The sequence below is a fragment of the Anarrhichthys ocellatus genome, unplaced genomic scaffold, assembly GCF_004355925.1.
Source record: "Anarrhichthys ocellatus isolate YVR2014 unplaced genomic scaffold, GSC_Weel_1.0 scaffold55, whole genome shotgun sequence".
Classification (NCBI taxonomy): Eukaryota; Metazoa; Chordata; class Actinopteri; order Perciformes; family Anarhichadidae; genus Anarrhichthys; species Anarrhichthys ocellatus.
In genome coordinates this window covers 811,574-833,513 of record NW_022280085.1, presented here as the reverse complement: position 1 = coordinate 833,513, position 21,940 = coordinate 811,574, and the positions used below count along the sequence as shown (strand labels likewise).

General features: G+C 44.9%; 2 protein-coding genes across 5 annotated transcripts in view; one reads left to right on the top strand and one right to left on the bottom strand.

The window, feature by feature from the left end:
- Positions 1 to 13,230, bottom strand: part of LOC116396316 (RNA binding protein fox-1 homolog 2-like) — a 29,363-nt gene extending 16,133 nt beyond the window's left edge. For 3 of the 4 annotated variants that reach the window (XM_031870856.1, XM_031870853.1, XM_031870854.1), the window contains exons 1-2: positions 12,177 to 13,230; positions 2,077 to 2,127 (exon numbers count right to left, since the gene is read on the bottom strand). In XM_031870856.1, coding sequence (XP_031726716.1) covers positions 2,077 to 2,127; positions 12,177 to 12,425 — 300 coding nt within the window. In that variant the 5' untranslated portion in view covers positions 12,426 to 13,230. The remainder of the gene's footprint in view (positions 1 to 2,076; positions 2,128 to 12,176) is intronic. The other variant, XM_031870855.1, reaches the window with a different exon arrangement.
- Positions 13,231 to 15,877: 2,647 nt separating this feature from the next.
- LOC116396317 (CD9 antigen-like) lies at positions 15,878 to 21,398 on the top strand. The gene is made up of 9 exons (XM_031870858.1): positions 15,878 to 15,963; positions 16,208 to 16,316; positions 16,890 to 16,995; positions 17,120 to 17,217; positions 18,559 to 18,633; positions 18,745 to 18,849; positions 19,842 to 19,937; positions 20,164 to 20,247; positions 20,986 to 21,398. The coding sequence occupies exons 2-9, from the start codon at positions 16,251 to 16,253 to the stop codon at positions 21,259 to 21,261; spliced, it is 906 nt and encodes a 301-aa protein (XP_031726718.1). The 5' UTR covers positions 15,878 to 15,963; positions 16,208 to 16,250; the 3' UTR covers positions 21,262 to 21,398.
- Positions 21,399 to 21,940: the final 542 nt, after the last annotated feature.

Below are 21,940 nucleotides of genomic sequence, written 5' to 3'. Positions count from 1 at the left end.
CACACACACACACACACACACACACACACACACACACACACACACACTTACCTGTCAGTGTGCAGCAGCAGGGACCCACAGGAGCCTGTCACCACTTAACACACTCATATTGACACAGGCAGGCAGACCAACAGGCAGTTCAAACATGCATACATAACACTAGACGGGAGCACTACCAAGACAAATATACTGCAGCAACGAACAGGCCAATCCGGCGGCTAGGCTAGGCCGGACTAGCCCCCAATTTGCATGATAACCGGCAGCCGGTGCGCAGGAGTCTCCTAATGCGTGTGTGCTGAAGAGCAGCATACATTAGCAGGGACGACTCTTAAATCATTTATTAAACAAATGCAGCGGCTTTTGAATTTAACAGAGGATCTAACAAGTGGATTTCAGGCGCACTAAGAATCACAAGTGTTCTCTGGCCAGGTGATGGTCTTACAAGCAGGCAGGGCCAAGACCGGCTCCAACTGTGCTCCTGGACTACTGTAGTGTGGTTCTGTGCCCTGCAGGCAAGCCGTGTTAAATAACTTGCTTCCAGTTCTGTTTCTCTTCTGCTCTACTTCTCTGCCTCATCCGCTCATCTGTTTTATATTTTTACATCCGTCATGTCTCTCTCAATCCTTATTTCTGTTGATGTAAGATCAACAACCAAAGAAACAGGAAAAGGGGGACATTTAAATCTGCATAGATTCAACTTTAAGCCAAATTCTTACAGTGTCGTCTCATCCTCTTTGAGTTCACCCTCTCGCATATTCAGAGAGCTGTATTCCCAAGAGAGAGAGAGAGGGGGGGGGGGGGGGAGACCTGTGAAAATCTCCCATGTTGTGATATTTTGGGGGGGAGGGAGGCTGGTGGCGAACAGGCCCGCAGACCAACACTCCCCTCCTGTGGCACTGCCAGAGAGCTGCACATCCCGAACGCCAACTAGACACGCACAAACATAAACGCACAAACACAAACAGAGACAAAGGAGCACTCACGCTCTCAGATACGGAGGCCTTTTCCTCGCAAACTCGCTCAGATGGGCCACGACGCACGCGAGCACCGAGCTGGTTTGAGCCGCTCAGCGCGCTCTGCTGCGTGGAGGTAGATAAGACAAAATAGACAGCCCCCCTGCCGCTACGCTGCACACTCGCGGCCCTCATTACCGAGAGCAATATGCACGGAGAGATACTCAGGATGAGAGAGAGAGACAGAGACAGAGAGAGAGAGGACATGCAGCAAACAGAGTGTGCAGAGCTTAGTTCTTAAAGAAGGCGATAGCCTAATTTCTCTTTCTGAGGGTCAAGCCTTTGATAAGAGGAGCTGAATTGCTACCAGAGTTTCTTTCATCAATTCTTCTAACAGGCATCGTTTATACGCTACCATAGGCTGAAAAATAAAAATAACTTCAGAATTGTCTCGATAATGGCGTCGTAGTGTAGCAGAGCCTGCTCTAGAACTAGGTGGACGACATCACTGGGTTCCCCCGGTTAAGAAGAATTAGGAGTTGGTTTTCTAAAAGCGTTTACTGTATCAAATGTCATTCGTGTTTTCACATTCAGAGCATCTATTGAGATATTCAAATGAAGCTGCAAATGTCTGTCGGCAAATGTTGTGCCGTCGGCAACGTTAAAAACAAATATTAAAAAAATACATTTGGACTTTTGGACTTTACAACGCGTGTTATCGGAAGTGTTTGGCTCCCACAAGTCAGAAACAATCCTACGCAGCCACCGCTGGAAACTAATCCTTCAAATAGTGCAACACTAATAAAAGCGTTGCCTGATCTTTGTCTGCAACTGTGCAGAAAAACACTGGCATTGAACACATCGACTACACGTGCGAATGTTGGTTTAGAAGAGTGCAACTGACCTTTAACTGTCTCATTTTTCTCCCAATTTTCTGACACAACACTGGATATCTTCTCTTACATCCGTTGATAAAAAATAAAAAAAACCCCCCCTTTGGTAGTTCAAAGGGGGGGCTGGCTGGCTGAAAATTATCTCAAGTGAATCCAGGCTTCTGTATTGCATTATGTATGTTTTAATTCACTGTCACGGAGGTTTTTGCGAGCCGTCACTAATCTCTTACCTGACTGTGAGGTGTGTATCCATGGAAACCGGGGTTTAAAGGCTCATTGTTCTGCAAGAAACAACAGGAGGAAAGAGAGCGGTGTGAGTGGATGCAGTGCACGTCCAAAACCAGTGACATGTACTCTGAGTCACAACATCAGTAAGTGGAGGAAGAATGAAGAGGTATAATTGTCACAACTTGTCTCTGCAATCTAAACGCCCGACTGACCGCCAGGGTTGGAGAGAAGCACCGGACAGATGCTGCTAGAATATTCAAGTGACAGTGAGCCAAAGAACACGTTAACGTGAATACGGGGTCTTTGTCTTTCCAGTGCCCACGATTATGACAAACTAAACTGCTCAGTCAGCAGTAAGATGACACTTCCCTGAAGGAAAAAGACAGAACAGTGAACCAAGTTATATCAGCGGCATGACTGGTGAACCGCTACGGCAGAGCGTTCACAGCCAGCCATACTAACCAATTGAAATCCACTATCGAGCCCCCCCCCCCACACACACACATCCCTCTTCGACCCTGCCCCAGAAACCAGTGTTGTGGTTAATTGCTCTGTAATTACTTTTAATTAGATTATTTCTGTCTCTCTCCATCTCTTTTTCTCTCTCAACTATTATTTTCCCCCTCCGTGCCATTTTTTTGCCCCAGCGAGATCAGCCATTGTTTGCGGCAGAATTAGTTGAGGAGGAGGAGAAGGAGGAGGCAGAAGAAAAGACAAAGAGGGGGAGCAGGAGGAGGACTGGAACAATGGGGGAAAGTTAACCAAACGATATTTTGACAGCAGAGAGAGCGAGAGAGCGAGAGAGAGAGAGAGATGACACCGGCACATACAGCCTGCTGGAAGGCCTCGCAGAGAAAACATGACCGCCTAGCGAGACTCATGCCTCTGCTCTCCTCGAGGGATGAGTCTCACGAGGCGAGAAGGGGGGGAGGAGTACGAAAGAAGGTCTGAGGGGGGTGAAAGACATGTGTATGTGGTGGGGGATGGGGTGGCAGTCCCGTAGAAGCGGCTGATGTTTTCATTACATTTAATCTGCAGCACCGAGGAGCAGGCAAAGAGTTTCAAACCCACGTGCCCCCCCCACCCACACACCTCGGCCTGCATGCACTCGAGTGTGGGGCCGCGTAACGCCGTAGCAATGAGGAGGGCAGATTTGGCTCTTTGAGTGTCAACCGGGTTAACCTCCTGGCCCCGACCTCGAGCTGCCGCCTGAAGGAAATCACTTCCCGATAGCATTCATCCAGCCAAGTGTCTGAGACGGAGGGCAGCGCTCGTCCAAACACACGGACACACGGCTGTCGAGGCCGACCCCGAAGAGCGGGATCACGCAGTGGAACTCTTTCAGAGACTAGGACTTGTAATTCTGTTGTGCAAGTCCAAAAACAGATGTGGTCGATGGTGCATGGATGAATGAGGGAGTGTCTAGACGGAGCGGGGTGGAGGGAGAATGAGAGCGTGAGGTTAGATAAATGGCCTCGATGTACACAATAGGTAAGAATGAGAAAGAAATCTGTAAACTCTTGTGTGTGTTTGCGTCCAGACTAGAGCCCCCCCCCCCTGAAACAGCCCTTTCTTTGTCTCCACTCTCCGCTTCCCGTTTCATCTGGAACCAATTTCCCCCTCGTCGCTCGTCACCAGGGGCGGGGGGGGGGGGAACACTCTCCTTGGTGCGCCGCAATTACAGGGGAATGGACGGGCTTACACTCAGCAAAATACCGGCTGTGTGTATGAAGCTGCTGGTGCTCCACCGCGGCACAGATGGAAAGGCGGTAGAGGCAAGCTGTTCGGAGCAGCGTTGCTCAAGTCCACAAAGCCTTGGGCAATGTCAACAGGAACGGGAAAACTCTTCCTATTCTAAATTATTTTTTTTTAAAAAGACTCGTGTTGGGAGTTACCAACACTGCATTTCAAATAGGACTGAACGGACATGCTGGTTTCGGTGCACCAAAGAGTGGCGCTCAACGGTGTACTGAAGGGCCACCGAAGCAGCTGAAAGCAATGTGATAATTCAGCTCTATTGCTACAAAATACTACAATTGTAGCGCGGGATTAAAACGTTGAGACTCAGTGTTTTTATGGCATTTTGCAGTCAAAGCGAGGGTGAAGGCCACGAGCTACGTAAACTGGGAGAAAAAAAAAAAAAAACTGGAACCAAAATTAAACCCAACCATCAAATTATAGAGTTGGTTCTGCAGTGGACAGGCTGGAGAGAAGAAAGAGGAGGAGGAGGAGTTTAGGTAGAAGAGCAGAAGGAGGGAGAGGAGGGTAGAGTTTAGCAACATCTGGAATCAATCTGTCTGCAACAGAAGGGGGAGGGGGGGTGGGGGGAATAGGACAGAGGAGAAAAGAGAGAACAGAACAAAAATAAGGGCAGAGACAGACGCACAAAGGAGGTGGAGGAATGTGGGGAATAAGACGGCCAAAGCCAAGAAAAGGGGAGAGAAATATAAAGCAGTCAAACATTGGTGAAATGGAGACAATGAGTCATAAGTGAGGAATGCCATGTGATTTATATTTTTTTAGCGGGTGGGGGAAGGGGGTCTGAACTTGATACCTAGTTTTTTTTTCTTGTTTGCTCGCGGTGACACACACACACACACACACACACACACACACACACACACACACACACACACACACACACACACACACACACTTTGCTCCATGGCTCTGCTTTGTAAGTATATTACATGCCTGCTGCGTGTGCTGAAAAGCATACAAAAGGTGCCCTCGTTTATGCCTGCCATACTTCTTTTTTTTTTTAAATGAAAAATGATTACTGCATGCTGCACTAAAGCCCGTCCGGGCTGAAACCGGGGCTTTCCTGCTGCACTTCTGCAAGTTTCCATTAAGTCAATTCCATATACAGTTGTGTGAAAAAGTGTTTGCCCCCTTCCTGATTTCTTATTTTTTTGCATGTTTGTCACACTTAAATGTTTCAGATCATCAAACAAATTTAAATATTAGACACAAGCAAACACAAAATGCAGTTTTTAAATGAAGGTTTTTATTATTAAGGGGGAAAAAAAATCCAAACCTACATGGCCCTGTGTGAAAAAGTGATTGCCCCCCTGTTAAAACATAAATTAACTGTGGTTTATCACATCTTTGGAAAGCTGAGTTCAATTTCTCTAGCCACACCCAGGCCTGATTACTGCCACACCTGTTCTCAATCAAGAAATCACTTAAATAGGACCTGCCTGACAAAGTGAGGTAGACCAAAAGATCCTCAAAAGCTAGACATCATGCTGCAATCCAAAGAAAAGAGAAACAAAGTAATTGAGATCTATCAGTCTGGAAAAGGTTACAAAGCCATTTCTGAAGCTTTGGGACTCCAGCGAACCACAGTGAGAGCCATTATCCACAAATGGCGAAAACATGGAACAGTGGTGAACCTTCCCAGGAGTGGCCGGCCGACCAAAATTATCCCAAGAGCGCAGCGACGACTCATCCAAGAGGTCACAAAAGACCCCAGAACAACATCCAAAGAACTGCAGGCCTCACTTGCCTCAATTAAGGTCAGTGTTCATGACTCCACCATAAGAAAGAGACTGGACAAAAATGGCCTGCATGGCAGAGTTCCAAGACGAAAACCACTGCTGAGCAAAAAGAACATAAATGCTCGTCTCAGTTTTGCCAGAAAACATCTTGATGATCCCCAAGACTTTTGGGAAAATACTCTGTGGACTGATGAGACAAAAGTTGAACTTTTGGAAGGTGTATGTCCCATTACATCTGGCGTGAAAGTAACACGGCATTTCAGAAAAGGAACATCATACCAACAGTAAAATATGGTGGTGGTAGTGTGATGGTCTGGGGCTGTTTTGCTGCTTCAGGACCTGGAAGACTTGCTGTGGTAAATGGAACCATGAATTCTGCTGTCTACCAAAAAATCCTGAAGGAGAATGTCCGGCCATCTGTTAGTGACCTCAAGCTGAAGCGCACTTGGGTTCTGCAGTAGGACAATGATCCAAAACACACCAGCAAGTCCACCTCTGAATGGCTTAAGAAAAACAAAATGAAGACTTTGGAGTGGCCTAGTCAAAGTCCGACCTGAATCCGATTGAGATGCTGTGGCATGACCTCAAAAAGGCGGTTCATGCTCGAAAACCCTCCAATGTGGCTGAATTACAACAATTCTGCAAAGATGAGTGGGCCAAAATTCCTCTACAGCGCCGTAAAAGACTCATTGCCAGTTATCGCAAACGCTTGATTGCAGTTGTTGCTGCTAAGGGTGGCCCAACCAGTTATTAGGTTTAGGGGGCAATCACTTTTTCACATAGGGCCATGTAGGTTTGGATTTTATTCCCCCTTAATAATAAAAACCTTCATTTAAAAACTGCATTTTGTGTTTACTTGTGTTATCTTTGTCTAATATTTAAATTAGTTTGATGATCTGAAACATTTAAGTGTGACAAACATGCAAAAAAATAAGAAATCAGGAAGGGGGCAAACACTTTTTCACACAACTGTAGTTTGCGAGCGAGGAGGAGCCTTTGAAGGCGCCGGCTGGCTGACTGCGATGGCTTCAGACGAGACTGGCAGGGATCAGCAGAAATCACAGAACACCAGTCACACGCACATAAACATACACTCTCTCCATCCCCCCTCTCTCCCTCTCTCTCTTGACTCCGCGGAGGGCAAAACTAAAGGGCGTCTCTCTTGTTTATTTTCACTCTCTCCCAACTTGCTATTTTAGGAGAAGGAAAGAAGTTGGGGAGTTGCTGGAGCAAGCGGGCAGGGGAAGAAAAAAAAGGGAGCAGCGGTGGTGAAGGAAGGCAAAAAAAACGACATGAGGTCAACAGATGGAGAGAGAGAGAGGGAGAGCGAGAGAGGGGAGGGAGGAGGGGAGAGGGGCAATTAAAGGGGGGGCTGCTGCAGGCGTCCAGTGGAGGCGGACTGTGTCGAGGTTTGGCTTTTAGTACGGCCTCAATAATACCACCAGATGTACGGAAAAAATCCCACCTGCCGCCACCAACAAATCATAACCCAAAAGACCAAAACCTGAGACCTTTGACATAAAAACACTACACACGTTACTGCAGAGCACTGTGGGAACAGACGGAGTGATGGAGATCTAAGAACCAGAATCGGCTCAAATTACGTTTAACGGCCTCACTATGACAACACAGGATCTGAGAGGAGGAAGACCAATCATTCATTAAGTGTAACGGGAGATTCTTTGCATGTTTGGTCAACAAATCACAACCGAGGTAGATGAACACTGTTCGAGAGGACCGAACGGAGCCACCAATAGAAGGCAGAAAGTGAAGTAGAAGGGAATGAAGAGAACAGGCCAAAGGGTGCAGGACGGGGAAGAGAGTCATTTGTCAATGCGATACGCTCCGAAAAGCTATCGAAGCCAAACGATGAGGTGGGGAAGTGAAGAATTCGATGGAGATTGGCGATACGTGGGGACATAAAGACAAAGACAACCGAGGGGGAAGGGAAGGAGGCCAAGACGAATTGCAGTGTTTCCACTCAGACTGAAGGCTTCTCTCTTAAGACAGAAACTTATTTTCCCCAAATTGGAAAAGCTTCAGCTCCACATTTTCCCTTTAAAGTTATAGTTGATGTTCTTTCTAAAACGTTTTTCCACAATCGAATGTTTCATCTTTATATAAAGACATTTTTACTACAACAACATAACGACAGACAAAAAACAACAACAACATTGCAATTGTGAATTGCGGAGTTCACTTCGCTTGTTGGCACTTTTAATCACACATCCTTTGCGGATTAAAACATCTTTTACTGTGAGTCAGAATATCCGAGTGATGTCAATGCCAGTTATTAATCATCAACTAAAAACCTGGAAGTGTGTTTTTACTCGTTTCACTTCATCATTGAGTTTTTTAACGTCTTCTAAAGAGGTGAGAAGTTTGGCAACTTCCGCCAATATGCAGCGCAGGCTGCTTCATTGTTGTCAGATCTAATTATTTCGGTTAGTCTTGGCAAAAGCCCGTCCGTGCACCACGGGGCGTGCGTTATGTTACAGTGAAACTAGGGTTTTCATTTCACGCTCCAACAAATCGCCGGCAGTACGCTTATTTGATAAAAACGTGTCGCAGCATCCAGCGATCCTCTTAATGAAGTACTCGGTACACAGATTTGGAGTCGGTATTAGACACGGCTGACGGATTGGCTGACCTTATTAAAAAGGGGGACAAATCTTCACAAACAACCTCAATGGATCCAGGTAGGGCTCACAACTCAATTGTCATCATCCGTGAACCAGAGGCAGCCGCCACCCCCCCCCGCCACTGAATTGACATTTCAATCCGTGTGTGGGTGGAGATGGAAGCACATGTGACAGTTTGGGGCCAGCCGTGGGGAGGGGAGAGTGGTGACATGATGACCATAAAGGGAGAGTTCACATGCGAGTGTCATGTTAAGGAGCTGAAAGTAGTGTGCTTTACAAGAGGGGGGGGACAGAGACAGACAGACAGACAGACAGACAGACAGAGAGAGAGAGAGAGAGAGAGAGAGATCTGCTCTATTTTCTCCTTTTTTGTTTATGAACGGTGACTTTTCCTCCTTTGTCTTCAGTCTGATTACACAGGGAGCGAAAATAGGAGTTGAGCGACTTTACGTGGAGAACTTCTAGCTTATCGTTAACGGTTCAAAAGTCAAGGGTGACTCCGCCGCTGTGCCACCGCTCAAAGTTCAACAGCACTCATTAAACAGCAGCGGAGAGTTTAACATGAGACCCCCCCCCCCATAACAAATATTAACCCACATCAGTGCGGCCTCCGCTTCTGTAATACCGTCCGTGCATGCTTCTTCTTCTTCTCTGTGATTTATTCAGGTGGCTGACTTCTGAAGGGCCTCGTGGACTTGTAGGCGGCAGTTACACAGAGGCTCTCCGGGTACACGCAGGTTACTATTGTTGGAGAGTATTTGGACGCAACCGCCGGGCTTATCAGGAATTATGAGTGAACGCAGCAACGGCATTTTATCTTGCTGTTTTACAGTCGGTGATTCGGGAGAACCCAGCGATGACTGTTTTCACTGTTTTGCAACATCTAAGTCTGTAACATGTCAGAAATAATGACAAATTCCCACCAAGAAGACCAAACTGATGTCTGATGTCATACAGTTTGCCCCTCTAGTGAAATCAAAGAGATTTACAATATACTATTTCTTTACTGTTATTTATCATTTTTCACATGTATAAAGCAAATGCAGGATTTTAGAAATCAATCAAATGTATAAAAAAAAGAAAAAGAAAAGAAAAACAGAAATGTCACCGACTTATTTCTATTAAATTCATTGAAAAAAATATTGTATGAGCTTAAAGAAAAAAACGACATTTCCCAGAGAATGAGATTTTGTACACTATTGTAAATTTATGGTGCAATTTACTTCCAGCACCACGGAGAAAAGTCAACACACATCTCACATCCCTGCCTCTTTTCGGGAGCAGACTTCCAGCAGCAATACATTTTCATTAGCGACCAATACGACAGATTAACTTTGTCATCGGGCTCCTGGGCCGACAAAACAACGCACGCCTTCTACAGAAAACAAGCAGCTCGCAATGTGATGAAAACGGCTTGTGGTGAGCGTCCTGAAACCAAAACTCACTGCCGGTCTAGTAATAACCTATCTCAGTGATCTGTCCGTTCTTATCAACCCCTCCCCCTTGCCTGCCCCCCCCCCCCTCCTTCTGCTTTGGGCTGTTAAAGCGATCGGTCTGGTTAATGCCCTCTCCTAAATGAGCTTTGGTCTCGTTAGCGCGACACAAAGCCTCTTTACTGCCAACGATAGGACAAATCGGCTCTCCGAAACACAGAGAGAGAGAGAGAGAGAGAGACGGGCTGAGAGAGTTATAAACTGTACTCGCACTGTATCAGAGTGGTACGCAGCACTGCCTCAAGGGGAAGCATCATACTACCTTAAAAGGGACAAAAATAAAAATATACGAGAGGAGGGACGAGACAAGACGCATACGAGGAGGAAGACAAGCGGCGTGGTGGAGCTGGGGAATAGAAGGGATGGATAGATTTGAGTGATGGGAGCTGGATGGAGAAAGGGAAAGATAATCAAAGATGGCACCCCCCCCTGTCATCTTTGATGGGACAGCAGAGAGAGAGAGAGAGAGTGGATGGTGGGGAGGGGTTGGGCACACTGAAAGCCTGTGAACCAGGAGTCAATTAGCAATCTGGAAATATGCTTGGGGGAGAAATCAGAGGGCAGTTAGAGGGGAACAGGGGGGGAGAGGAGGGGCGCAACAAAAGGGAGAGAAGGCGGCACTCTCGTTTATTATTACAGTCCTGATTTACAATCGGCAGTCCGCTCAATGGGAACACTATGGTAATAGTTGGGGCGAGTTCAGTAGTGGGAGCATCCTCACCCGGAGACGGCCGCGCCACGACCGTGACTGCATTAGCCCTCAATGTCATTTACCCTTTGCATTAAGTGTTTTTAAAAACAATTCATCACTCAGGGCCTATCCACCTGCTTATCTCCACCCAAAAGTGACGGTGTCATTCCTGCCATCCATCACTTTCCTCTCACCCTTTATCACGAGACCCTTCCTTTCTGTCCGCTCTCTCCTGGCTTCCATCCTTTCTTACTCCCATACAGCTACCCGTCTAGGACACATCTGTCAGAGGGAAATTTCTCTGCTGTAATACACCCAAATATTGTCAAAACCCCACTCTTTATCACTCTTTGTCCTCCACCGCCTTTCTCTCGTCCTATGTGCATCCAGCGATCACTTCCCCCCCCCCCCCCCCCCCCCCCCCCCCCCCCCTTCTCTTCACATCTCTGCTCCTCTACTCCGTCCTCTTTCCATCCTGACCCCTTGCTGCCCGGCGATCAATACAACCGATGGGCAGAGAGAATCCTCCCCAATGCCACGCTGCTCATCATCTTCGCCGGCGGGCTGTAACCTCCACCCCCTCCCCTCATATCATCAGCATCCATCCTCTTGTGAAGCTCGCCACGCATCGCGGCATCGCGGGGGACCTTTTTGTCACTGCAGCAGGTCAGCCGCTCAGTTGAAGTATTTTACCAGCTTGAATTACCTGCAGCCGCCTGCCCTTCGACGACCGTTAGTGCCGTTTCCCTGGACTAAAACGCCAGATATATTAAAAAAAAAAAACATCCTGTATGCTGTTGGATAATAGACACTTCAAAGCATGTGTGCGTAGGTGTAAGAATGATAGTGCAGTGCATGCGTTTATGAGAGGGAGAGGGATAAATAGTAATAGATCCAGGGAGAGCAAGCGAGAGAGAGGTGCCCCCCACCCCAGTGCCTCGGCAGTTCCCTGGTTTACTGTAATATGCACAGATCGGTCCGGCAGAGGCAGGAATGGCTGCTGATGGCAGCCGAGTCATGAAAGCAGGGGAGACCTGGGTTAAGGAGGGCCCCCCTCGAGCCCCCTTGCTCCTTCAGCCACCCACCAAAAGGCTGTTCTTTGTCTTTCACTGTGGTGACCCCTCCCCCAATCCCTGTCTGCCTCTCTCTCTCTCTTAACACCTAGCGACAATCAAGGGAGGGGGGCACGGAGCGATAAATGGCACATACGGTGTATCAGGATTTGATGCCATGACTCACTGTAAATCATCATCATAAGTCTGAGTGATTTCATCCATGTGAATAAAAAGAAAAGGGAATAGTGTGAGGAAGCACTGGTTTACTTTGCGTATGCCATGCAGGCATGATGAATGGCTCTCATCTGTGTGCTGTGTGCTGCTGCCTGTCACAGCAATGGAGCCTGTATCATATTACCTTTGTCTGGCTTGGTCATGCTCCCTCACCGAGCAGCTCCAGGAGCACAGCTACAGTATTTCAGCAAGCCACCTTTTAGTAGGTTTTTTTTTTTTTTTTTTTTTTTTAAATGTATTTCATAAATCACTCATTTGGTGTCAGGAAAATGATTTTCTATTTGCTGCAATGATACATGATTACGTTGTAGATGAGGGGAAAGGGGGCCTGTCAAAACATACTCATCATTCCCTACTGGTGCTTGAGAACAAAAGCTTTTACTGAAGAAGAAGAAGAAGAAGAAGAAGAAGAGAGGATGATACTTTGCTACACACACACGAAGCAGTGATGTAAACTTAACGCTACAGATATACTGTACATTCTTACCTGTCCAATGTCACCAACAATAGCCCCGGTCCCGTCTATCCTCGGTCTTTTGCACTCCGCCTCGGCTAAGTCGACGAGCACAGCGGCTGTCTGAGCGTCGGGCTCCGGGTCTCCTCGCTTCATCCCGCGGACAGCTGCTGGACCCCCGGCCGCGTTCGCGAGGGGTCCGGCTGCCGTATCAATGTCTCTTTCCATTATTCCCCGAGTAACGGGCAGCATTATGGAGGCGACGTCGGTCGACATTAACATCGGACGGCAGACAGTCACCAGTCAAAAAGTCTTGTTTGTAGCTTTGCCTTCTCCGTGTGACTCGTCCACAGCTCGATATTTCACAATGGATTCGCCTTTTTCCCCAGAAAGCGTAGACGGACAGTACAGCACTGGTTCACATCAATAACGGCAGCTGGTACTGTTTATTGCCTAACTTGGCGTTGGCTATTCCAGGCAGAACATTATTCCAGGGTTCTGGACAAAGCCCGTTAAGTTGCAGCTCTTTTCCCCTTTCCCAAAGAAAGTAAAAAAACGAGGCCGAACGGTTGACCCGCTTCAATAAAGATCAAACGTCCGTCTCTTGGATGCCTGGCGAGCTAATTAGCTAGCTAACATCAGCAGCTAGCGTGCTAGCATTACATTCCGCTAGCTCTCCTTATAAATGTGGCTCACTCTCGCTGCCAGTAATAGGAAACGTTGGAAATGAGCTTGGCGTAATACTTCTCCGTCGGACAGGCAGTCCTCTCTACTCTCTCTCTCTAGAATGTGCGTTTGCCTTAAAGCCCTCTCTGTTGTTCCTACCAGCCTCCCCCTTGATTCCGGTCCCTTCTTATCACACCGTCCGTTCCCTCGCCGTGGTCTGCTATGGATGCGTCTTGGCGTGCGGACTGGCTGCCGACAAACACGATTTCCTCTGGTGTGAGTCCCGGTTGGTGTGACTCGTAGCGTGGAGAGAGCGCTGATCCGCGGTCAGATTTGTCTACGGTCACCGGGATCGGAGGGAGAGGAGAGCGAGGTGAGGTGGGCTGGTCTGAGGTCTGCTTTTCCGCCGTCTCCTTCTCCTTCTTCTTCTCCTTCTTTTTTTTTTTGTTTTTTTTTTTCCTTAATTCCCACCGCCGCCACCAGAGCTCCCCCTCCTCCTTCATCCTCACGTACTTCAATATTTAACCAAATTAGAATGAAAATCTTACTATATTTTGCTGCTCACAGTAATGCCAAAAAAATTTCTACTATTTTTTTTCAAAACAATAAATGAATGAAATACATGGGGAAATTATATTAATTATATTAAATAAGGCTACATTTTACCACAGTACTCATAAATAATGTATGTTGTATAAATAAGCAGATAAGTTATACATGCAGAATCATAACACGGTATTAATCTCCGGTGTGGCTCGTCAGATATGTAAATTATTTAATGTATTTGCATGAGAGTGTAAATGATTACATTCTTCAGACATCTTTAAACCTATTCAGGTTATAAATTCAATCAAATTTGTAGTTTGTATGTGTGTTTTTGGAGCATGGGCAAGTCAACTTTTGGTTATTTATTTTTAGTATGAATAAATAACCAAAAGTTTTCAAGACTGAAATAAAATACAATATAAGAAATGAATAAAAAAAAGAGCAGCAATCCGCCTCCTGCAGTCTCTTTGATTATTTTGAGGGAATGAAATACAGTACAGTCGTGTTTTGTAATGTTTTTGCGCCCCCTGGTGGGTCTTATGTGACACGGCGTCGGAAGGGAGGGGCATTTACATCCCGGGGGGGGGTCACTACTCTCTAGTGAAATTGTTGTCATATAATTCATACAGAAGCAACACTAATCAAATACATCTGCTGTTGTGTAGAAAGGTTTATAGTTGAAAAATGCAATAACTGAGAGAGGGGGGGATACATCATGAAGAGAAATACTGTGTCGTTGATGTCACACACACACAGACACACATACACACACACACACACACACACACGCACACACACACACACACACACACACACTTATGTGATAAAACCTGCACTGAATCCTCACTTCACCTGCCTGCCTCCGAAAAGATGATTGCTGTCACTTTAGGCCAGCCTCCTGTGTGAAAATGTGTGTGTTTGTGTGTGCGTATGAGCAGCTGAATGTATTGAATGTGTGTGTGTTTGTGTGTGTGTGTGCTTCTTCCTCTCCCTCTGAATCACTCACTCTATCAACCTCTGTCTCTCTCCCGCTACCTGTCCCTCCGCCACCCACTGAACCCGCAATGATGGACGGCAGTGGGGTCACGTCACTCCACACGGCCGCCTGTTTCACTGACGGAGGCAGAAGCCATTACTCTCTTTTACACAGCCACACACCTCACGGGTCATGAAAAAAGATATCGGTGGTGAGAAATACACCTCAGTGTCTGCAGGAACACCTGTGTCTTGGTGCATCTCTTTCTACAATTCCTGTAGTCTTCACATTGCACACTTTAACAGTATGCATGGTATAGCCTATGTCCTTTCGGTCTCGTTTTGCACAATTAATCAGTGTTTCTTTGTTCAGACTGTGCAGCAGGGAAGAACACGTTTCTTTCTTTTATTTCATAAATGTTAAGTTAAGAGCATGCTAAGTCAGGCATCTGATTGTGAACTTGTGATTTTGGGGTTTAGACGGATAAAACAAGGATCTTAAAGATGCTACCTTGGGCTCTGGGAAATTGTGTTGAGCATATTGTAATATAATGCATAGACACGTTTATTTGAGGGAATAATCAGCAGATTCATCTTAACAGTTGCAGCACTGTAAGTTGCATTTCTTTGTTCTGTTCAGTTGAGTCCGGACAACTCGATTTGCTTGTATTAAATAAACCTGCGTGAACTGAAGAAACTTCAATCTCTCTTGTGTTCTGTGGGTGTTCGTCACTGAGTTCCTGTAGTAGTGAGAATCCTGTGATGTCTCACCACGAGTCAGATAGCAAATATGTGTTAAGCCAGCTTTTAGATATTGAGGTTAAATCAACTTCAAAGTCTAAACCACCGATCATCGACATAGGAAAAACCACAACATGGGCTATACAAAAAAATTAATTGAATTGACAAGGAGAAAATGTGAATCAACAAAGCCAGGAGGAGAGAATTTGCATGAAGGTAGCCTACTTGTCCCTGAGATACAACTTTTTTATATATCCGGTTGAATAGTGTACCCAAATTATAATGTGTGTGTGTGTGTGTGTCTATATGTGTGTGTGTGTGTGTGTGTGTGTGTGTGTGTGTGCGCGTGTGTGAGGTAAAGAGAGGGGGAAGGAGAGATGGCACAGAGCATTTCTTGTGTTAAGTTTCACATTTACAAGAGTCCAAAAATGTCCACTAGTCTTTTCAAATATATTTTATTTCTGCGTGATAAACAATTACAATGGCCTGTTCAGTTTGACTTAACGTTTGTCTAAGAATTCGTTCGATGTATCATCAAATCAGTTTGAAAATCAAACATGGACCGACATTCACATAGTCCTGAATCCACATAACAGACATTTATTTTTCTCACAAAATGAACTGCCTTTATGATCCCGTAGCTCTCGTTTTCCTTAAGTTTCATTCTGTCTCTCAAGTTCATCTGGGCCCGCCTCCTCTGGACGCCACCTCCTGCTGATTCGGTGTCACCCGGCGTCAGTCACGCCTCGCAGCCAATGAATTGATCGAGCCGAGTCAAAGGGGCGGGGCGTGACTGTACATGACTCTCGCAGCGGTGAGAAACTTGTGGCTGTTTTTTCTTCACACTGACTGCTGGAGGAGCGGAACCATAAACATCCTGCAACACATCAAGGTATTTATATAATTTAGCTGTTAACGTCATGTGCATTGTGGCTTCCATTTAACTTTAACACCAATTTAGAGAAAAAGAGCGCCTTTACCACGTTTAAACGTGTTAACAGTTGCTTAATACCACGTATGCATGTCAAATGTAACCCTAAAGAGGTTGTACCACGCGTGTATATTTAAAATACGTATAGCGGACTGAGGGACATGAAGTGATGAGGCCGCCTAATCCGTTTACTACACTTCTACAGACGTCACAAGTACACGCAGCAAAACAACCCGCTGCTCCTCATCATGGCACTGGATGGATGTGGCCTCGTCTGCAAATATACCCTCTTCATATTCAACCTCATCTTTGCGGTAAGTCTGTCAAATCATAATACTGCGTTTTGAAGGAAAACAAAAAATATTTCTTATTTGACTTGGCCTCTGTATTTTTTTGTAACATCTCATGGGGGGTGCCGAATAGTTTGCAGGTGTTTTTTTTTTGTTGGCAAAATTAAAAGTTCTTTGTCTAATTCAGCAGGCCGCTGCTTGGCTCCCATTAGGTTTCGTTTCTGTTGAACACCAGCTCAGGTTCCCAGTTACTTTCATTTACACCTGTCTATGCTTAATGGTATAATACCCCCCCCCCCCCCACAGACACTTTCCTGCTTTTATGTACTTTTTTTTTTTGTCAACTGTGGTGTTGCGTTCCAGTGTATTGTTGTCGTTTGACTGCCCCACAGTTCTGCACTCTGTCGTCTCAAAGCCTTTTGTTTGTCTGTTTACCTTCGTGCCACCTGTTATTCAACATGATGTGAATAAACACCACATCTGACTCAACCATGTACCGAACATTACAGGTTCAAAGATGTGAAAAAACGCGTAACCAGGACATTTTACTGCACGTTGAGACTGGGGTTTTAATTGGTTATTTCTGTGTTTCGGCAGTTGGTGGGGTTTGCCTTTTTGGGTATCGGCCTGTGGCTGAGGTTCAGCAATGGCACCAGAGGCATCTTTCAAATAGAGGCCCTCAACTCGAGCGTATTTGTGATGGGTCAGTACTTTCTTTTTGTTAGGCAAATTTGTATAATTTCTCCAAAAATACCCGCACGAGGATATTTTGCCTCTGACACGCATTCGATCACATATCTGTGTTTCTCTCTTTGTGTTTTTATCAGCTGTGACTGTCCTGATAGCTCTCGGCTCAGTGATGCTGATCGTGGTGGCGTTCGGAGACTACGGCGCCTGCAATGGGAAAAGATGTGCTCTGCAAGTGGTGAGACATCTTCGCACGCTAACTTCCTTGTAATGTGGGGCCAACTTCTTTTTTTTTCTTTTTTTTTTCTCCTGTTGTGTGATCACAACATCCTGCCGAACACAATGTACACACTGTTAATTGTGCGGAACGCCTTCAAAAATGAAGGACAAAATAATAGAAACTCCAAATGGGACAAATTACCTCAGGAAAAGTTTTACAGAACCAGGAAATAGAGCGCCAGTGATTGCTCTCCGTTCTATAGTCACTTAATTACTGTAAAGTCAACAAGGCCCGTACACATTTTATATTTGTCATACGTGCAGTGTTGAAAGAGCTTTTCAAAAGTTTCTCTGCACGAGAGCCAAATAATTTAAATTCCTCTCACTTGATGGTGGAGTTGCTGCTGCGCTCCTTCTGCCTCCTGATCAACACACTGGTTAAATGTCAGACAGCTAAAGATTTATTAGCAGGGGAGACCGGGAGAAATGGTAACATTTTTCATTTATTTATTTATTTTTTGCTTCATTACTCACAGACTACTTGAAACACACTAGTCAAGCCATGATAGAATCTCGTATGCTTTCTAAAAACAACTGTATTACCAGAGGTTGTTCATGTTTTCTATTTCTGCTTAAAATGATCTCATTCTCGTACTTCAGTATCAGCGGTAGAACTTCACTTCCTGAAACCTGCAGACACACATTTTCTTGAGAAACCCCCACAGCACACCGGCGGCAAACTAAATCGACGCGAGGGAGGACCGGGGAATGTAAACAAAAGATCCTTTTGTTACTCATATATCTGTTTCGGCACTGTTGACCTTGGTCTTGATTCGGCACTCCTCAATCCTCCTTTCTGGAACCGACACATTTGATGCACAAAGACCGAGTCTGGTGTGCAACCCTACATAAAATAGAATAATAATGAAATGGTAAACAGTCGGGTTAAAGTATGTTGCAATGTACACAGCTATGTTCAAATATCTTTGATTACTGCCTTAGTGTTTTCGCTCTCATTTCCTGTTTTACCTCATAGTCCCGTCTCAGCGGTTCATTAGGGAAGCTCGATAGGTATTCCTGAAGCGTGACACAGCACAGAGGCGGGAGGCGGAGAGGGTTTTATGTGCTGTGGGAGGAAACAGGCTGACACGGTTGAAAACTCTGATTTGCAACATGGAACTGTAATCCAGCAAAGACATTTGCACAAAAAACATGCATACAGTTGCATACCCTTGTTGTGATGCACATGCATAATAGTGGGAGGAAATGGTGTGTTATGTTGTTTGGTTATTTGTTTCTTATCACTTTATTAACATGAGATTTTCTAATCCGGCTTCTTTACCTCCCCTCCTCCTTTCAGTTCTCTGTCCTTCTGACCATCCTAGCGTTGGCTGAAGTTGCTGTCGGAGTGATTGGTTATTCCAATAAAGATGCGGTAAGAATGAAATGGAAAAGAAGGGGAGGAGCACAAAGAACAGTCAAAGAAGTAATCATAAATACTCCATATTTACTGTCATGATAATATGTTTTCATTTATATGATTAAGGTTCGACTGAACATTGTGGAGTTTTACACTAGCATGTATGTTCTGTATGGGACTAGCGGAGGAGACCCGGTCATTGGTGCCACTCTCACATTCATCCACAGTATGGTAAGCACAAAACACGGTTTAACTCCAAACCGTTTTGCCTTAATGCGTTTTGAACTTGATGATTTTGCAACTTGTGTACTGAACTCTTTTATACTTTTTATTGACGTGGCACCCTAAGGTGTTTAGTTATCAAACAACTAAAAGCGACATTAGGAAATTGATAATTTCAATAAATTGTGTCAAATATATAAATGAACCAACAATGTCTTACATAATTAAGCATACTATTCAAATTCAGCTCATCATTATGAAATACTATTTCGTTATTCATTATCATAGCCTAACAACCACATTTACTGGATACATTTTTATTACAAAATGCTCTTTTTTTAAAAGTCAGTCTCCCCGACACTTATTTCATGTCAAGTTTTATTTCACTCAGCTGGTTTATTATCTAGACTGGGTTGAGAGCTTTAATTATGACTTAGCATTAAATTGAAGAGTTAGCAGTGTTAGCTAGCTCCTGTTGGCTTGAGCGACCACAGAGAAAGACTCGGTGTCTCTCTCTGTCTCTCTGTCTCTCTCTCTCTCTCTCTCTCTCTCTGTCTCGCTCTCTCTCTCATCTTCACAAATAAAACTAATTAACCAGCTAACGTGTCACAGCAGCAGCTAGATAAGTGTTGCAGTGTAACTTTGACATTGTTGTTGTTTTAGCTAACAGGTGCTAACTGGCTACATCTGGTTGCAGTTGTTTATCTCGCTAGTTAGAGGCTGGGGCCGTGTGACTAGTGACAACACCGAAGGGAAAAGTGACATTATGAAATACAAAATGACCTGCTAAAAAAAAAAATATATTTCATAATAATTAAAAATTTCTTAAATTATTGCACTATTTGTATATTTTAGACAATTTATTCACATTTCTTTCATAATTACTCCTTTATTTAATGTTTAGCTCTTTGGGGCTCCATTTTAATGATATGAAGTGAGACATCAAAAACGATTGTTCATTTTGAGTGTTCTTAACCTGCTTTCATCTCCCTCCTGTGTAGCTTCACTGCTGTGGACTGACCGGGGTACCGCTGGTAGAGTTGGTTAAACACACCTGTCCCGAACCGGACGGTTTCTTGGAGCATTTCAAGATGGATGTAAGTTGGTGCCAAGAAAGCTGTTGTGATGAACATGATGTATGTGTTAAGATGTGTATGGTTTTGAGTTCACCTTTGTGTTATCTGTGTTCTCTTAGCACACTAGTTCAATGTAGGATGGCTGAGGATAAATAAACCCCCTTTCTTGTTGCCACCATTGGAAACTGAGCGGCTGTATTCTGTCGACTCTGAGATGCTAACAGTTTCTCCTGTCTTGTTGCTACAGAGTTGTCCTGAAGCCATCCTAAGTGTCTTTGAGAGTAAAGCTGAACTGGTGATGGGCATCTTCGTTGGAACTGGAGCTCTTTTGGTAAGCAAATATGTTGCTTACTGCACATTTAGACGCAGTAGATGAAGTCAATGTTTTGGCTGAAATAGGCTGGTGAATGAAAAATGTTTTTACAAGATTTACAATTACCTTTAAAAAAAATGTTTTGGAAGAGTTGTACTGTAGATGCTACTGAATGTGGCTCATAGATAAAGCAGGTATGGCGGCCTACAGGTACAAAGGCTGAGTGTTATCCTCCAAAGACATTACCTGGAGGAGATGATATCAGATTGGCTTCACTTCACAGAACCGGCGGTGGCCGCCTGCTACAGTCTCACATAGCTTGCTAGCGCGGCTTTCGACTCATAATGTAGTAATAAGTGAAACCATATTCTGAGCCGCCTCACCACAACTTCCTGTTCACTGTAAAGTGCTTTGAATATTGTCATGCCTGAAAACCAATAACGAGCCTTATTTATACTGTATTGAAGACAACACAGTCCATAATGTAAAAACCATCCAGTGTTTAATTAGCATCAAATTACAGTCAAAACTGACTGCTGTAGGGGACAAGGAGGAAAAGTGAGACCGATATCTTTTATCTTTTCCATTTAGTGTCTTGCCTTTACATAAGCTTAATTTTGTCTTCTGCTCTTGTTGTTCATAAAGTATATGACCGTGTTTCTAATCACTCTAAATCCCCCTTGTCTCTCTTAACCAATCGTCCTCCCCCTGTCTTGCTTTCACTCTTTTCATTCTCCCCATCCTTGGTGCCCAAAGGTCATAGCTCTGATTTGCAGCATAATCCTCAACAGAAAGCTACGTCTGTCTGAATCACCTGCTCAGTACATCATCCTGACTCAGTCCACTTCTGTCCTGGGTAATCCTATCCCTCAGCACGGATTTGTCTCCACCTCCTACCCCTACCCAGTCGTCTCCACTGCCTACCCTAACCCTGACCCAGTCGTCTCCACCCCCTACCCAGTCGTCTCCACCCCCTACCCTGACCCAGTCGTCTCCACTGCCTACCCTAAAGCTGACGTCTCCACCCCCTAACCCTGACCCAGTCGTCTTCACCCCTCTCTCTGCGGCTAACATCCCTTTGGCTTAGTCCTAGTGCGCTCTTGTTGGTTTTCACTCCCACTCCGTCTTGATTTGATTCCATGACGCTCTAGCATAGAGAATACACATCTATGTTTTTATCCATTCTCTTCACTGCTGAACATGTTCAGCTCCTCTCTGCATGGTCACTGCAGGGCGTCTCCAGCTCGCTTTAAAAGGAAAACTCCAATCTTTTTAAAAAAGGACCTAAGGCACAATTATGACAACACTCCATCTTTTGGAACCGTTTAATTTTGTTTAAATCCCACAGGTTATTGGTCAAATGCTGATATTCTGAGACATTTGTTAAATTAAAGAGCAAAGGCTTCTTATTAAGCCAATAATATTGCACACGTTTCACAGATTATGCATCACTACATAAAAAAAGCTATAACAATATTTTTTATTGTTGACCCATCAGTGAAGGTTTTTTATTATATTATTTAATCTGCATCTATACCGTTAAAGAATAAATATCCAGGGTTGGATTTTTCCTTTAAACCTCTACTTCATCATTTAACATTTTCCTCACACAAATTCTAAAATTAACATACAAGTGGCTGCATGCAAATTGAAAGCATGGGCTGGTGCCGCTCTCACACGAACCCATTCGGTGGCTGGTTTAATCCTGGAG